This window comes from Rattus norvegicus, chromosome 19 (assembly GCF_036323735.1).
Source record: "Rattus norvegicus strain BN/NHsdMcwi chromosome 19, GRCr8, whole genome shotgun sequence".
Taxonomy (NCBI): Eukaryota; Metazoa; Chordata; class Mammalia; order Rodentia; family Muridae; genus Rattus; species Rattus norvegicus.
This window is the reverse complement of record NC_086037.1, coordinates 23,535,563-23,553,888: the sequence shown is the minus strand read 5'-3', so window position 1 is coordinate 23,553,888 and position 18,326 is coordinate 23,535,563. Positions and strand designations below refer to the sequence as shown.

The 18,326-nt window shown below is 45.0% G+C and overlaps 1 protein-coding gene across 1 annotated transcript; it reads right to left on the bottom strand.

The window, feature by feature from the left end:
* Nucleotides 1–7,027: 7,027 nt before the first annotated feature.
* Nucleotides 7,028–11,564, bottom strand: LOC134483267 (disks large homolog 5-like). The gene is made up of 5 exons (XM_063278560.1): nt 11,413–11,564; nt 10,188–10,347; nt 8,870–9,013; nt 8,083–8,245; nt 7,028–7,368 (listed from the first exon to the last, which is right to left on the bottom strand). Exons 1-5 carry the CDS (start codon nt 11,492–11,494, stop codon nt 7,339–7,341), a joined length of 579 nt encoding a protein of 192 aa, XP_063134630.1. The 5' UTR covers nt 11,495–11,564; the 3' UTR covers nt 7,028–7,338.
* Between the last annotated feature and the right edge of the window lie 6,762 nt (nt 11,565–18,326).

Here is an 18,326-nt window from a genome sequence, read left to right as displayed (position 1 = left end):
CATTTCCAGTCTTCAGTCAAGTCTGACAGCCATTGTCCAGTACCTGTCTTGAGTTCTCCACATTTTCAGCTAAGAGTCTTCATCCAGGCTGCTCTATAATTCTGTAGAAGATTAATAGGGTTCCAGCCCTAGGATTTAATTCAGTGTGACTGCACTTGCCGAACATGCTCAAAGCCCTGAGATCCACCCTAGCCCTCTGTGCTTTAGAGAAAGAAAATAAAGAACCACATTGCAGTTGAAGTTTCTCATCCAACAAAAGGAGAGCCTGCATAGGGCCTTTAAGTAACTCTAAGCCCCAGCTTCCCCACAACTCCCTCCATCAATTCCATGATTGGTGTGTTTTCACTACTACTCACTTTCTTCTGTGTGCAAAGAATGTGCACCATGTCAGTAAGTGTGTGTGTATGTGTGTGTTTGTGTGTGTGTGTGTGTGTGTGTGTGTGTGTGTGTGTAGTCCCTAGTGAAAACTGTCGAGATACATGAAGACTCATGCTACTACTGTCCCATGGCACCTTGCAGGGAACCCTGAAATGGTGGCTACTTTAATACAGTCTAAACCGGGTGTGCATGGTTTCTGTAAGGTCACCACTACAGAGAGCAGGAAAAGCTTCAGTAGTCACATGGATGTGATCAATCAGTGTTAGTCATGCCCTTCCAGCATGGTAGACTGCAGGTTGTCTGTCCCCAGCACTTTGCTCTCTTGTGCCCAAACAATGCCAAGGTCAGGGCCGTTGAGCCGTGAGGCAGAGGCTCACCACCCTCAGTGCTGCCTACGACCCCTAAGACTGTCTCTTTCGGGTGTGTGCGTGCTGGACACTCATGGATCCTGAGATCTCCGCAGCTGAGGTGAAACAGTACCGGAGCCATTGCAATGTGGGCACACATTTGGTTTTGGAGCTGGGCCACTCTTTGACTTTTATTGAGTGGAGAGACAACTGTTGGCTGAGCCTTTGGTGAACCGGATGGCCCCTGGCCACGTCAGCAGTCAGCAGTATCAAAGCTGAGCAACCAGTGTTTTATGTTCCATTTTGTCATCGCTGGTCAGTGTTCTGATGCCACAGCACATGGCTGGTCTCAATCTCCCCATGTGGCCACAAACCCTAATTGATATTGCCTCCACTTCCCAAGTGCCACTGGGATTTCTGTAGAACCCCTAAGGCAGCAGCAAGCAGGAGCTCCTGACTATTCCCTCCCTGCTCTCTGGATCTGCAAGTCGTTCTGTGTACATATGGCTATGTCCTCATATACTCTTGATGCCATGATACCTTAATAAACACTTGAATCATGCCCTGATGGCCAGTTTTCAACTGCTACCTGACACCATCTATAATCGCCTGGGAAATGAGGGACTATGTGGATCAGACTGGCCTTTGAGCATGACTATGCGTGACTGTCTTCGTTGCTGTGGGAGATGCCAGGCAACCTCTTTTCTGATCCTAGAGTCCCTATACCCAGCCACTTGTCCCCTCTACAGCCAGACCCTACTTCTGCTCCTAGGCACTGTCTTGGACTTCCTTCCCTCAGGTGGCTTCTCTCCTTTGGTTGCTACAGAAACCTGTTATGAGGAAAGGAACAGGGAGTTAAGAGTTCAAAGCCATCTTCCCACTGATGTTCTTTCTCAGAGGTCAGTGGGACACTTAAAGAGTTTTGTGTATACATTTTATTAAGCAAGGGACAATCATGCATCAGACACAGGAAACTAACAGCACATCTACTGGACCTCCTTCAACACCTGGGCATCTCTTATGGCCTGTGCTTCTGTGTGCTGAAACCTGGGGACCAACTTCCTGTGGGGTTTCCCAGGGTGACTATGCACATTACTACACTGGCGTAAATACTCAAAACTCACAAACATCAACAGGACTGCCACAGGAACGGTTCTACATCAACAGATACCACAGATCAGCAAGCAGAAGCATGGGAGGGTGGTGCTGTGGCTCACACACTTCTCTTTCCTCACTAGGGCAGGTGACCCGCTGAAGAAAACAAGGGGGCAGCAGGATAGAACAGGAAAACTACAACCCAGTCCTTGCATTAAACACCCAAGCACATTTAGACTAGAAGAGAGAAGTTTGCCAAGAATGAGGGCCACTTTGGACATCCATCATCAATAGCCCTGGCTGTCTAGGCCAGCATCAGATCCAGCAGTCTCCAGGCAGCTTTCCGCCAGGCCCTCAAGGGTGCTAAGAGCATTAACCATGAAAAATAGAACAAGATCTCTGCCTCTTGCCTGACTGACAGCCAAGCATGTGTATGCCCTGGCTATGCTCATGCTGGGACCCCTTCTAGATATTAAGATATAGAGACCTGATAGTTGATTAGGACCCTGTTCGAAAAGGAAGACACCGGATAATTCCCTCTGGCATCCATATGTGCATGCATGGTTGTACAAGCTGGTAGAATCTCTCTCTCTCTCTCTCTCTCTCTCTCTCTCTCTCTCTCTCTCTCTCTCTCAAAGTTTTGAAGCACAGCAGAAGAATCTCTGGGACTCTAAGCCTGAGCAACCTCATCTGTGAGCCACAGCTTCTGTGTGAGAGCTCCTTTGTGTGAGAGGGGTAGGGTGACTGAGGAAGTTTGCTGGTGTCCATCCCTGGCCTGCATGTGCATGCATACAGAGACATGGACACATGCACATGCTGAGTACCCCTCATCCAATCCTGAAATCTGAAAACATTGAATTTCAAATCCAGGCATTCTCCTAACCTACACCTTCCCTCAGGAATTGGAGATGAGGCCTTGCAAGAATCCTCAACCAGTGAGACTGGCCCAGACCTTCTGAGATCCATTCTGCCCCAGGAGAACACAGCAGGTGGTATCAGGACAACACAGAAACTCAAGACTCCAGCCTGATGCAGGGACCGCCTGCTGGGTTAGAAGACTCAGCATCAGGTTCCTGAAGGAAAACATCACCTCTGAACACACAGGGTCGCTGTGGCTATGCCTTCAAGGCATCTTCAGCAGCAGCTTAAATGGACTAGAAATGACTATGGGAATCTGCCTGCAGGGTGATGTGAGAATCCTTTTGCTCAGCCTTGATCGCTAGATGTTGCCACAGAAAACCTTGAACTCTTCTTGGAGTACAGTCCAGGCAGAGGCTGAACACAAAACATTCTGATTATGAACTGAGTTTAACAGATAATCCGGATCCTGAAGGCCACAGGCCCAAAGGTCTGCACTGTAGGGGTGAGGCATCACTGCAGGGATGACCACACAGTGCAGGGGTGAGGAGTCACTGCAGGGATGACCACACACTGCAGGGGTGAGGAGTCACTGCAGGGATGACCACACAGTGCAGGGGTGAGGTGTCACTGCGGGGATGACCACACACTGCAGGGGTGAGGTGTCACTGCAGGGATGACCACACACTGCAGGGGTGAGGTATCACTGCAGGGATGACCACACACTGCAGGGGTGAGATGTCACTGTGGGGATGACCACACACTGCAGGGGTGAGATGTCACTGCAGGGATGACCACACAGTGCAGGGGTGAGGTGTCACTGCGAGTATGACCACACAGTGCAGGGGTGAGGTGTCACTGCAGGGATGACCACACACTGCAGGGGTGAGGTGTCACTGCGGGGATGACCACACACTGCAGTGGTGAGGTGTCACTGCAGGGATGACCACACACTGCAGGGGTGAGGTGTCACTGCGGGGATGACCACACACTGCAGGGGTGAGGTGTCACTGCGGGGATGACCACACAATGCAGGGGTGAGGTGTCACTGCGGGGATGACCAGCAGTATCCCAGCCTTGGCCTGGGAATAGCCATTGACACCCACACTTTCTGGGGCAACATTGTCTCCTGAGGATAGAGTCAGGCCAGGAGCAGCAACTGATGTTCACGAGGGACAAACTTTCTTCACCTCCTGCCCATGCTGGCCCTAGGATCTGGGCTTTTTTGGTGACATGAGTGCTGAGCCTCCCAGGTAGATGGGTTTTCAGGGGTCAGGTGGTGATTGTCACCAAAGATATCCATAAGGATAAGTCATACTGTACTAATTCCCATATTAGATCCCTTCTCACAGGTCACAGAGGCCATAGTGGGTCCTAAATGTGGAGTCAGGTTCCTGTGCACTTTTGAGGAGACTGGTCAGACATTTAGGCTTCGTGATATTTTGTTGGCATTATTTTGGGGGGGATTTTATTTTTACTGTTGGGGCCAAACCTGGGGCTGCCATGTGGAGGGAAAAGCTTTGCCAAAGCTGTAGATCATCCCTAATAATAAACTCCTGAATTCTCCCAATCCTGGAACTATCTAGGTCCCTCACATGATGCAACCTTTGGGGCATTCCTCACATAGAATCATGGGGTGGACTGCATCCCAAAGAGAGACAGTGGGAAAAATTCCCCAGTGTCTCCCTGTGGCTGTGACGATGGGAGTGCTGACCAGTGGAATGCAGGCCCCATGTGAAAGCCTTTTGGTTTCTACTTGAGTGGAATCTTCACCATGCCTTTTTTTTTTCTAGAAACACAGGTTGCCCTGGAACTTACAGTCTTCCATCACCCTGACTCAGTTTCCCATGACTGGGATCATAGGCTTAAATTACTATGCCCATTTTTCTTTTTTGTATTTATAAATCTGCTAAAAAGCCAGAAGGATCCAGAATGTAAAATGGTGCGGTCCAAGGCATTTCCAACAGGGGATTCTTGACCTAGGAGTATCCAGACCAGTGTTTATTGTGTGGCTACTTCATTCCCATAACAGCTTATATTTGACAAAGAATTCCAAGTTGTGATATCACTGGGCAGCAGGTGATATCCCATACAGCAGGACTGACTCAGGTTGTAATTAAGGCTGGAGAAACTTACTAGGACCCTGGTAATCCTACCACCCTGGGGCCTTTAGATAGCCTTAATCTGATCTTCCCCCCTGTGCTATTAATCAATTGCTCTTGAAGGTAGATTTGAATTTACAGTCACTGTGAGGCAGGAGAATTAGGACCCTACAGTCACTCTGGGCTCCATAGGAAGAGCCTGTTTCAATAGTAAAAGAGGTCACCTGTGAGTTCTTACTGTCTTCCCTGAGGCCTTACTGCTGGAGTTAGACTAGCTGTCTCACCAATTGAAGTAGAGGGCAGAATGCTGGTGCCTTCTATAGTGAGGACTAGTGACAGATGGTCTATGGAAATTCTAGAAAGGTCTACAAGTATTTATGTCCTGTGCATGGGAACTGCTGGCTTCCCTGTGTCCTTTGCCTTTATTTTGCAGTCCATGGGGCACCTGGAAATGTCCCCAAACCAGGCTGTACACAGGGCCTGTCCCGTGACTCTCACTTGCACTCAGAGCCTGCCTGATAGTCATAGGTCTGACAGAGTCCTGACACCTGCAGAGACCACTATAAGGGACCCTGCAATCCCCACACTGCCCATCAGTGTCTATAATGTCCCTATACGACACTGAGACGGTCTAAGCTCCTTCCAATCTTTATGCTGCATCAGAATCTGACCATTGCTACTTTTGCTCCTCTCATACCCACACTAGAAGCCCTGTACCCACACTAGTCCCAGCTGGCCTGTTGCCTACTGACATCTCATGGACTCTGCCCCAATATTCCCTCTTTGCCTGGGTCCCTGCAACTGTGTCCAGTTCTGGCTGCTTCCCTGCCTCCCCACTTCCATTTTCCAAATGGCCACATTGACACATGGGGTTCTGGGTCTCCCACTCCTCGGATGCTGGGAACAGGTTCCTTCTTTGCTGTTTGAATGGTTGTCCTAACACTGGAGGACCTTGCTTCAAGTAGTGGCAGTCAAACCTGGTGCTGATCGTGTCAGATCTGTCCAGGCTGTCAGTGTGTCTGTGGCAATGCACCTCTGTTTTGGCTGAGTGTTATTTACCTCCCTCATGGCCATGTGATAACCAGACCATGAGCATGTTCATTGTTTGGAAAGAAGGGTGTGGAGGACATATGCTCCTCATCCTAGCATTAGTGGAAAAAAGACATAGGTAGATGCTGCATTCTAGACCATCCTGGGCTATAGAAACTCTGCCTCGAAGAATGCAGGTGGAGCAGGGCTGGGGTTCAGTTGGTTGCCTAGCAGCCTACCACATTGAGCAGGCACTGCTCAACCACCTGTACATACACATCTCCTGAGATCTCTCTCCTAAATGGGAGGTGATCGTGTCCACCTAGTACAGCACATGCCCTGGAAGGACAAAAGCTACCTACAGGAGCTGTGGTGATGACTCCCAGGTTAGAGCATCTGCTGCTCTCTCAGAAGAACCACATGGTCCCTAACAATCATCTACAATGGGGAATGCTATTCCCTCTTTTGGATCATGAGGGAAATGCACTCAGGAGTGGCCCAGACATACATTTGAAAAAAAAAGATCCATTGAGTTACATGATAAAAATAAATATAATCAGCAACAATAAAAAACACAGCATATGAATGATCAAGTGAAACAGCACCTATAAAATCCTATTTCCCAACATGACGTTGATGGTCGTTATCTTTGTGGTTTAATACTAATGCTGTATTGTAAGAAAAAGTGAGGCACATGGTTCTCGATTAGGATTATTCTATATTCCTTTGTGTAAGTTGTCATTTTTTCTGCAGCTCTACAGGCATGAGTGTGTGTTACTCAATATCTGGTGCACACAGTCAATAAGGAATGTGTGTTGCAGACTGATATAGACTAGGATGAGCAGAATACATGAGAGCATGGATACAGTATGTCAGTGATTACATCATACAGTGTGTGTCCATAAAAAAAGTCACATTATCCACACAAAAGACACTATCACCCTGTGTACACCTTGGTGGCTTTGAATTCACTGGACCATGCAAAGATCCATATCTAGTTGTCAGTTCTAAGTCTACAGGAGGGGAAAGGACCCTTGAATAAGATGGTCTTAAGAGTCAAGAGTTACAAATCAATTTTTCTTCATAAGGAATACAATTTACAAAAAACAGGCATAAAATGAACAACTAAAATGGTATAAAAAAAGAAAAACAGTAACAAGAATATATAACTATGAAATAACAAAAAGAGAACTTCAATGAAAATCATAACCAAAAATATTTCTTAACAGCATTTTCTTAATGAACATTTAGAAACACAGTTGTAGTGCTGTTTCTCCTCTAGGACGTGAGATGCCAAGGTAGTCCCCTCAGTTGTCTCTCAAATGGTGTTGTCGGTATGAGAGAGGAGAAAGACCTCAACCAGACAGGCTGGCATACGGATACATAAATGTAGGGTCTCTATACATTGAGGAAATTATCTGAGAAGAAGAATATTCCCCCAAAAAGTCTTTGACTGTGAGGATTGTCGTCACAGGGAACTCCTGAGAGAGAAACTCATTCTTCAGGGGGCTGTCTTCCTGGGATCTGTCCTATGCCATGTCTCCTGCAGTTCCTGAGACCTGGGAGGAGAAGGCAGCTATTAAGACACTGATTTGGTGGGGACATGCATACCAGCTGTCAAGTTGCTGCCTTCTGTCCCCTCAGCTGCATTGGACAGACAGCACTGATCTTTTCACTGAAATCATTGCTGATATCTCTGCAGGCTGGGAACATCACCAGCAACCCTCACAGTACTGTGGGAGAACAAGCTGCTCCTCAGACTCTACCAGTGCAAACCAAGAATGGGGAAATGGGGAGAGACCTAATTGGGGTGCAGGAAGAAAGGAGAAAGCCACATGATACCCAGATCAAAGCCAATGACCAGGACTCATTTGCCATTTGCACTTGGTTCTTATCCCTACAAGGTGCTTCCAACCATCACATGACCCCTGTATGACCTTTGTCACACGACCAAGAACTCGTTCAAAACTCTTCATAGCATCCAATCTGTGATAGGGATATGCAGTCATGTGATATGTTATTCCTCTGTCACCATTTCTGGACTGCAGTTTCAAAAAGGGCAGAGAAGTATAATTGCCCATAATTCAGTTTCTGAAGAGTGGTTAACATCCCAGAATACTTGTGCATAGACAGAGCAATGAATAACTCTATCACATGAGGTGGGTGATTGACTGGGTGTGGGGAGATTAGAAAGGTGATAGGGGAAGCAAAGATGTATCCAATAGGCAAATGGTATCAGACATTGTTAATCTGACTCAGCTGCTTGTTCCTACCACATTTTGCTGGGTCTGGAGGTTGCTGGTCTTCTCCTGTTCGTCTTCATCCTTCGGGTTCAACTCAAACAAATATCGCTGTAACTCCTTCCACTCCTGCTTCAATGTGACCAACTTCTTCTTCATACATGCCTGGTCCATCAGGAGCCGGCTGTGCAGGTTTCTGGAAACACACTCTGCATAGTAAGATCCTGAAGCCTCTTCCTCCCATTCCAACTGCCAAATCCCACAAACTCTACCAGGACCCAGATACCTATAAAGACTTCATAGAATACATCGCCATACATGTAAGACTGCTGCACAAACAGCAAATGGCCAATCCAGGGAAGAATAAATTGTTTCTGTGATCCAAGCACAAATAAGAGTCCATGTCTCTCCAAAAGAACTACAACTATCCATGAAAGCCCAATGCATCGGGGCAACATCAATTAGTAGTCAGCAAATAACCACAAGAGGACAGTAGAACCAAGGGAGCTCATGCTAACCATGTGGTCCACACATTGAGCTTTGTTAAACCTGGTATGACCCCAGAGGCCCAGGTCGGCCTAATAACACTCTGATGCCTGAATCAGTGTAGTTCTATCCAGAGCCTTCTAAAGATGCATAGACACTGTGGTGATGAGTCACAGTCTCTTATGGAACTGAAACTGAGTCCAAAAGACCCACGGCACAGTGATATTTAAACAGCAGAAGAGATGGGCCCAGAGCTGCAGACCCTCCGGTCCATAACAAAGAGAGGCAGACATGGCCATTCCACAAGTGATGGGCCCTTCCGACCAGTACTTACTGATAGAAGTTAATCTCCTTCTTGAGCTCCTGAAATTTCTCACGATGTTCAATGTTCTTTGTGTCTAAGTTGTGCAGTAATGACATGACCTCTTTCTCCTTCATCTTCAAGATTTCATAAAATGGATTTGGCCTGAAGTAGGAGCTGGCCCCAGGAAGATAGAACCCAGTGAACATCGAGGTTTAGGATTATAGGAACTCAGGCTGTGTCCTGTACTACCCCAGCCCTGGAAGGACACTTTCTGAATTCTACATATTTGGATCTTCTTCAGCTTCAGAAACTTGGAATTGTGTGCCCAGGACAACAGAGCTAAGCACCCAGATAAAGGGTTCCCTGGCTCAGTTTTTTCAATCAGGAGGGCAGGATCTGCATTCTAACCTGTTATGCTGTCAAGAGCCTAGGCCACAGAGCTTACCCAAACACACACACACACACACACACACACATCCAGAAACCTCTGATTTCATTTTTCCTGTTTTGACAAGTGGAATGCTACAAGCCGAATAACTAATATTCTAGAGGCAGACAGTACACATAATTCTGGAGATGAGACCAGATATTGCCACAAACTTAAATCTGCCCAAGGCATACAAATGTATAGACAAATGTGACCACACAGGCAATGTACTGTGCTGTTGAAAGTGGGGCTTCCAAAATAAAGCACTTACACCTCCATGAAACTATTATACAGGTAAATCCTGAGGTCAAAAAACAGACCCCTAAATTCCAAGTGTGCAGGGACATAGAAACATATAAAAGTTGTGCATACGCATGCAGACATGTGCACACACAGACACACAAACTGGGACACACCCACAAGAAAAGAAAAGTAAACAGACTCAGAGAATGAGAAAGAGAGACAAATATGGAAAGAGCACAATGAGAATCAGTAGAAATATATGCACCATTACTGTCTCAGAGTTTAAGGCACACAGACAAGAAAGAACAAGCCAGAGCCTCAGGCCTTCTAGTTAAACATTGATATGAACAATGTGGGACCTGTCACCTAAGGCTGCTGCCAGGAGATGATAGCATTCAGTCACCTTCCTAGCAAGTGCAAAGACTCTCCACAAACTCACAGCACCTAGAACCTTGCAAAGCTGCCACCTGTCAAGGGCTTTCCAATTGTACACTGGGAACTCATGCTTCAGTGACTTTATCCCTGAAATCTTCACTCAGATCACAAGTTCAGATTTTCTACAGGCGGAATCAGAGAGTCCATTTCCAAACTCACTCCTCAGTAAGGGTCAGGTTCTGAATCTCCTCTCTATGGGAGATGAGGTTTAGAACAAGGTCGTTTGTTTGGAGCAATGCATACCTCTTGCTCATGGATCCACCTGTCACATAAAGGAGGCGTTCTGTCAGCTCATTTCTCTCCTTGGTAGTTAGCTCCAGTTCTCTATTCAGCCTCTCCTCTTCCTCGTTGGCCTGCATCTTGTTTAGGACATTTTCAGGGGATGATGTCTGTCTGCAGGCCTCTGTGGATAGAAGAACACAAGTGAACCCGCATGGGGCGAATGCATAGAGCATACACAGACCACAGTGAGGTCCAAACAGGAAAACATGCTTGGAAGCCAGTGTCACTGCAAGGAGTTTGGTCTGTGTAACTGGCATCCTAAGTGGATCACAGTTCCCCCACTACTATATAGAGACCAAGAGATGTAAGCAGCCAGGTGTTCCCTATGCCCGCCCACACAGGCTTACAAGTACCAGAGAGATGCCTTCTCCAGGATTATTATCAGGTACGCAGGCTACAACCTGGTTTCAGGACCCTCACCCCTCTGGTTTCAGAAGTCAGATCATCAATTCAGCATCCACAATGACTTGATTGATCAGGGATACTCAGATATCCTACACTGTTACTCTAGTCCAATAACTTTGCATTAAAGAGTCATGTAGGGGGAGGACATGGTCAACAGACTTATTAATTCCCCCTACTGAAATGACAAATGCCCCAGAAGTGCCAATAGGTTACAGGCTCTTTCTCTACCTGCTCCATATAGTTTGGCTACTGTAGAAAAATATCTGCCACACAGAACCTCTAATATATGAAGGTAAGATTGGCCCCGTCTGCCAGAGGTAGTCAGAGGAGTTCTAAGAATATAAGGTCATGGCCAGGAGCACAGTTCTCTCCCTCTTACTACTGTTAGATAGTCACTGAATTTAAAGAAGCAATGAAAGTGAAGTACATTGATGCCCTGTTTAATTCAGAAAAGTTATACCCTAAATGACTCCTGATGGTGTTATTATATCAATTTAACATACTGAATGCACTGTAAAAGTAAAGACTAGAAGTTCACCCAATAATAGCATAGGCATTGCCATATCCTCCATGTGGTTATGGAGAAACTAATGATGTGAAAACCTTGACTTTCAGGAATTGTGATAATCATGGAATTCAATATCTGTGGAGATGTTCCAGTGGTTGTGGCCCATTGCTATAAAGGCCAGCGGAAGACCCCCACACACACCCCTGACAGGAAGCTCAACATACACTGCCCAGAACTTACTCCACATTCCCCATGTCCTGTGTCCATCATTACCTTTAGGTTTCATTTGCTGCACTCTAGACTCTTCTCTATCAACATCAACTCTCCCAAAGTGCCTACAAAGACGGGCAAACATGTCTGTGGATATATCCTTTGGACACTAAGAGAAAAAGTAGGGAATTGGTTGTCACAACGATACTGGTGACATCACAGGGATTCCAAGGTCTCTCTAGGAGATAATAGAATGTCCACGAAGGGACGGCTGATGTCACGGATAACAGACTTTGCCTCCTTGCTAATGTTCTCCCTGTACTGAGCAAAAGCTGATGTGCCCTTTTCAGGGGACTTCCCTGTGGCATAGCCACTGAGCACCACATGCTTCCAAAGCCAAATTTGGCTCTAGGCTTGATTGGAAAAACCTAAGTCATTGCTATGTATCTAAATGAGTGCTTCCTCCCCAATCCCTGCACAGAAATGTTTCATCCTACCTCAAATTCTCCTCAGTCAGCAATATTACCCATTAAAGATTACTGAGAAATCACACCAGTTCCTGTAAGTAGCCAAAGAGGTCTCCTGTCTCATCATGTGCAGGTGCATGAAATCACACCCAGAAATAGCCTGTCGGGTAGGTTGCGATGTGGGTGTGTGTTATAGGTACAACCTGAAGCTTTGTTCTTAATATTTGACAGTTGCCACCAGATTCCTTAGGAGAAAGAATTGCATTCATTATGGTCCTGGCAACAACGTGGTGATCTGTTAGGAGAGGAAACTGAAATATTGGATCCACCAGTGAATGCACCCTCAGGCTGAGTGTGGGGCTCTCCTCTTTGCACTTAAGTTACCAAAGTAGGATTGCTTACAGGCCTCTCTAAGCTATAACGTGTGATTTCATCTGAAAAATAAAATAGTCAGCAGATGTGGGGGGGGGATGCAGCCAAAGGAGTAGGACAAGCCTAGAGACATAACTCAGTGGACAGAGTAAGAAACAAGCATCTTCACTCCTGTTTCATGGATCACCCCACAAAACACAAAAGCATCTATCATACTAAAAAAAAAAACCAGTTATTTTATTGAATGCATACACTAATACTGTTTACAGTATTAGTAGCAAAGCTCAGATTTTGGGGGCAGATCAATGACTTGAACTATCTTCCGGACAACATATAAAGCAATAAATAAATAAATAAATAAATAAATAAATAAATAAATAAATAAAAAAAAAATAAGAAAAAAAACACAAAAATAAAAAATCACAAAAAGCACAAGCCTCTCATGTGAAGTTACAGAAGAGTGATCCAGTGGTCACTTCTGAGCAGGCAACTTTAGCTATGACAGTGCATAGTGACCCTTAATTTGATGGGTCCTATATAAAGCTTTGTGCAATATTGTCATTTGAACAAACCTCATCCAGAACCTACATAACGACACAGGATATGATTGCCATGTCCTTGCTGCGTATCAAGTTATTTTTCTGTGTCCTTGATTGTCAGGCATATTACAGCAACAATCTGAGATGGCTGGTAGACTTGGAAGAAAGTGGATATGAAAGATCCCCGTTTGATATCAGTACAGCCATTTCTTAAGCATGAGAATCTTTTAAGCTGGCCCTCGCTTAGCCCCTAGACGTTAGACAATAGACCAGAAAGTACAGAAAGCACATTCCCACCCACTCTCTAGGAAGCTGCCTGACCATAAGAACAGAGGGTATAGAACATATTTACTGCAGGGCAATTACAAGACAGGAAACATCTCTGGGAAGCTGACTGACCACTATAGAAGTGAGATGTCCTTGGTACTGAATGCAGCTGTGCTATAGGCTGACATAGCTATAGCCTTGTCCTGGGAACTCCAGAAGAGAAACAACTGCCAAGACAGATATCCTTGGTCCTTGTCCTGGAAACCCCAGGATAAGAAAACATATATTAAGTCAGACGTCCTTCCTACTGAAATAGCTACATTGATATGGTTAAGGCCTTATCCCAGAAATTCCAGGATGAGAAACATCTGCCTAGTTATCCTTGGCACGAAATAGCTGAGCTAATGAAACTGTGTAATCTTAACTGACTGTTTAAGCTGTACATTTCTGTTGTTTGAGGCTCCTCACATCCCTCCTGCGTGAGGACCATGTCGAGCCCCAGTGCATTGGTATCCCAAAGTAAACCTCTTGTTTTTACATCAAGACTGAGTCCTGTGTGTTCATGGGGTGGTGATTGTCCTCAGGACTGGAGCGAGAGTCTCCTCTCTCTGAGGGTCTTTCAGATAAAGCTATAGTTGTGGGTTACACACCTCAGCTCTCATTGGCTAATGCTGTCCTCACAGTCCTTGGAGGCCCCTTTGTAAGACTACCTGTTGGAAAGTGGAAGCAGCTTTATTTGAGCTCAAAGTGAACCTGACGAGCAACGTAGAGAACAAGATGGGGTAATTGAGACCCTGTCTAAAACCAGCACAGAAACCCACCCTCCATTCAAAGCATCATCTACCAATTCTTGAATTTTTACCATTCTCTACCAACCAGTCTTTCATTCAGGAAAGGTAGAAAAGAACTGGAAATGATCTTTGTATTCTAAGGACCTTGATCTGTCTTTCCTTAGGTCCACGTTAAGAACAAATGAAATGGGTATCACCATCTGAATATCTTAGTATCACCTACTCAGCATTTCTAGCCTAATACTGTGCCTATGGAAATCTCAAGCTTCCCTGAGTGTTGCTGCCCCAGCAAGAAGAATGAAGAACTGAGGTCAAACCCCAGTGAACCTTTCAAGGGGTTAGAAGAAAGCCATCAGAGATACTGCACTTCATTGTCCTTAGATTAAATCAAGATGATACAACGTGAACCTATTGGGATATTCAACCATACATCTTCCTCACAACCCCACCTATCTGAGTTCATTGCTTGGCAGAATTCATGCCCCACCATCCTAGATATTTCTTGACTCATTGCTGCCAAGGGCCAGGTTTCTTGAGTTTTGTTTTTTATAGAATTGGGTGTAGTCAATCATAGTTGCCCTCTGTAAGAAATGACAAATATCTATAATAACTGACCACACTGTACTTGTGTATACAAGTACAGTAGTGGAAAATTCAGCATAACTGAGGAGTGGGAAATCACCACTGTGTCCTGGCCTTTCTCTGCCCATATCACAGCTCACAGGCGGCTGGGGCAAACCTTGAGTTCCTCTGTAGAAACAGAGTGATGTTGAATGGACACTGAGCAGGCAGAGCAATACAGCTGAGGCAACTCAATTCCAGCAACAAATGCATTATGTGTTTCCCATCTTAACAGCTCCTTTTGAGGACGTGTCCCCACACCTAGCTTAAACACAGCAATTTTCATACATGCCCGCCTGCTATTTCATATTGTTGCTGTAATACGCCTCCACATCATAGATTTCAAAAAAGAAAGAAAATAAACCTGACAGTGAGAAGGGTGATGCTTGTCAACATCTAGTGGGTTGGGGGCCCAGGTACGGTCACAAATAACCAGGACACAGGGGATGCAGAGCAAAGGCAGATGCAACTGCATGCAGCTGCAAGTTTATTAACCCTTATATAGGCATGAATATGGATTACCTCACTTTCCCTTTTGGCAAGATATAATAAGATCGTTATTCCCATGATACCAGGAACGACTGAGGCAAGACTAGGCAAAGAAGTGAGACTAAGCAAAGCCTTCTTCTTAAAATATCTGTATAGCAAATCACCCCTCTTCCTAGTATCACAATATCCTTGTCATAACCCAGAGAGCATGAGTGCCGCTTCCACAAAAAACGGACACAGTACAGCATAGTGTAAGGTAAAGTGAGAAAAACATTTTCTTCTCAAGGGCAGCATTGCAGCCCCTGCTTGCATCTCTCAGCCGTCTTTCCTTGATCCTGTCTGGGAAGTGTCTCTCAGTGACTCCTCAATTTCTCTCTTTGTCCTTTTGTTTTAAAAGTAACACTTTCTATAACATAGCTAAATGTCCTTGAAGGGGTTTAATCATGCAAAAAGAAAGCAATATAATATATAATGTATGCAACCTTTAATGAGTGTATCTATTTTCTTAGGGGTATTATTCAGATACCTTCTCAGATCTGGATTTAACTTTGGTAATTGTTATCTGTCTACAAATTCAACAATATCGAATAAATATTCCAGTTTTCTGGCGTAAAGTCCTCGGGAGTAAGAACTAATGATTTTGGAATTTGCTCGGTGTCTATTGTTATGTCCCTCATTTCATTTCTGATTTTTAATTCATGTATTGTCTCTCTTGTGCATTGTTAGTTTGAGGAAGGGGTTGTCTCTCTTGTGGATCTTCTCAAAAAAAAAGAGGAAGAAAAGAAAAGACAGCTCTTGCTTTCCTTGACTTTGTATTTTTCTCTTTGTTTCTAAAGGCTTGATTTCAACCCTGAGTTTATTGCCCTTCATCAGATCCTACCAGACTCTCTATGGGATGAGGCTTTGCCTCCTCTTGGTAACAGCAGCATGGAATAAATGAAGCTTCTGCTGATCTCTGTTGTGGTGTTGCACATCACAATCTCACCGAAAACCATGCATAGCCTGGTTTTAGGCTCTATTAAAGCAGCCCACTAATTCAGTGTTCCCTGCAAGGTGCCATGGAACGGTAGTAACATAATTCTGCATGCACATCGACAGGTTTCTCCACGGTCTTCTGGGTCATTTGATAATAATTTATAGTGAGTTCATGGATGAACACACACACACACACATACACACACACTTTACTGACATGGTGCATATTCTTTGCACACCAAAAATAAAGTGAGCGTTACTGAAAATGCACCAATAATGGAATCGATGGAGGGAGCTGTGGGGAAGCTGGGGCTTAGAGTTACTTAAAAGACCAGATGCAGATTCTCCTTCTATTGGAGGAGAAACTTGATAGACAATGTGGTTCTTTATTTTCTTTCTCTAGAGCACACAGGACTAGGGTGGCAGCTAGGGCTTTGAGTGTGTTTGGCAGGTACTGTAGCACTGAATTAAATCCTAGGGCTGGAACCCTATTAATCATCTACAACAATTACAGGGCAGGCTGGATGACGACACTCAGCTGACAATGTGGACATCTCAAGACAGTCACTGGACAATGGCTGACACACTTGTCTGGAGACTGGAAATGTTTCTCGATCTTGGAGAGGAAAGAAGGACCCTCCAACTACACTGTCCTCTAAGGAAGTTTATTCAGGTGAGGGATGACAGGGACTGTTTTGTCTCACGTCACACATGTCAGTAGAAAATATCCTAGGTATTGGATGCTGCTGTTAGCATTAACAGAACAAAGCACATAGTGTTGGGAAGATTAATAAATTATGAGTAGGATTAGAAAACCCCAAGCCTCTTCCAGGTTCTAGGAGAGCAAAAAAAAAAATACCACGAAATATGGCATTAATGTGATAGTTTGATTAAATCTAGTTACTAGTTTCTATTGGGATACCTATTGTCAGTGCCTGCGCCGACAGTGTGTGAATATCGGGTGTAGGTTTGTGGGGTTGAAAGAAAACACGTACACGGGTCACCCCTTTTTAGCGAGTGCCACCAAGGCTTTACTGAGATCTCCTTATATACCAGAGGCAAAAGCCGTGGAAAAACAACAAGACAGGTGAAAATCCCCAACCAGAAAAATAGGACAAGTCTGTGTGGTGAAAGTTCCAGCCCAATCAGGGGCATAAACAGCTTCTTAAAAACAAGAAGCAGGAAAGCTGAGTGGGGAGGAAGGGTGCCATGGAAAATCCCAGCCCCAAATCAGGGCTAAGAGCAGCTGTCAAAGGTGTAAACAATTTCTTGCTATAGCAGGCTGAAAGGCTCAGCGAGGGGGGAGGGAAACACCAAGGTAGGGCCCAACAGGAGCCTTCACTGGTGGCTCTAATGTTTCACTTTCCTCTGCCAACTGGCCTCCACACTGTTTCTAGCACCATAATGATTTCAAGTCTTCCTCCTAAGGAATTTTGTGGCAACCATTGAATGCTAAGCACAAGGCTTCATGGGTGTTCCCCTAACACACACCCATGTTGCAATCTTCCATGCAGGCTATTTCTTGATGCGATTTCAAGCACCTGTACATAATAAGACAGGAGAACATTTTGACTGCATATTCAAACTGGTATTATTTCTCAGGAATTTTTAATGGCTAATATTGGTGAAGAAGGATAATTTTAGTTAGGATGAGACATTTTTGGGCAGGATTTGGAAGGAAACATTCATTTAGATGCATAGGAATTACTAAGGTTTTTATAATCAACCCTTGAAAAAAATTTGGCTTTGGAAGCAGGAGGTGCTCAGTGGCTCTGCCCCGGGAAAGTCTCCTGGAAAGGGCACCTCTGCTTATGCTCAGTACAGGGAGAACATTAGCAGGGAGGCAAAGTCTGCTCCCCATGACATCAGCTGTCCCTTCTTGGACATTCTATTGTCTCCTAGAGAGTTCTTGGCGTCCTCTGCTATGTCACCAATGTTGTAGTGACAACCAGTGCCCTAGTTTGTCTCAGCCCGAGTCTGGCAGATACATCCTAAGACATGTTTTCCAGTCTTAGAAGTGTTTTGGGAGGGGGGATGTCGATTGTGCAGAGACTAGGGTGAAGGAGTCTGACCTTTCGTCTCACAGAAATGATGGACAAAGAAAGTGGTTCTGGGGAATGTGGAGTAAGTTCTGGGCAGTGTCTTTTGAGCTTTCTGTGGAGGCGGGGGGAGGGATGGTGGGGGTCCTGCAAGCTTAAGCTGACCTTTCTAGCAATTGGCCACAACAACTGGAGCATCTGCAAAGGAATTGAATTTCCATGAATATCACAATTCCTGAAAGTCATGGATTTCAGAACATTAATTTTCCCATCCCCAAAGAAAGGATATGGTAAGGCCAATGCTACTATTCTGTGAACTTCTGGCCTTTACTTTTAAAGTTGATTTGTGGCTTGTTTTTTGTTTGTTTATTTATTTATTTAGTTGGTAATATTATCTATTGCCAAAGTCAAACATCT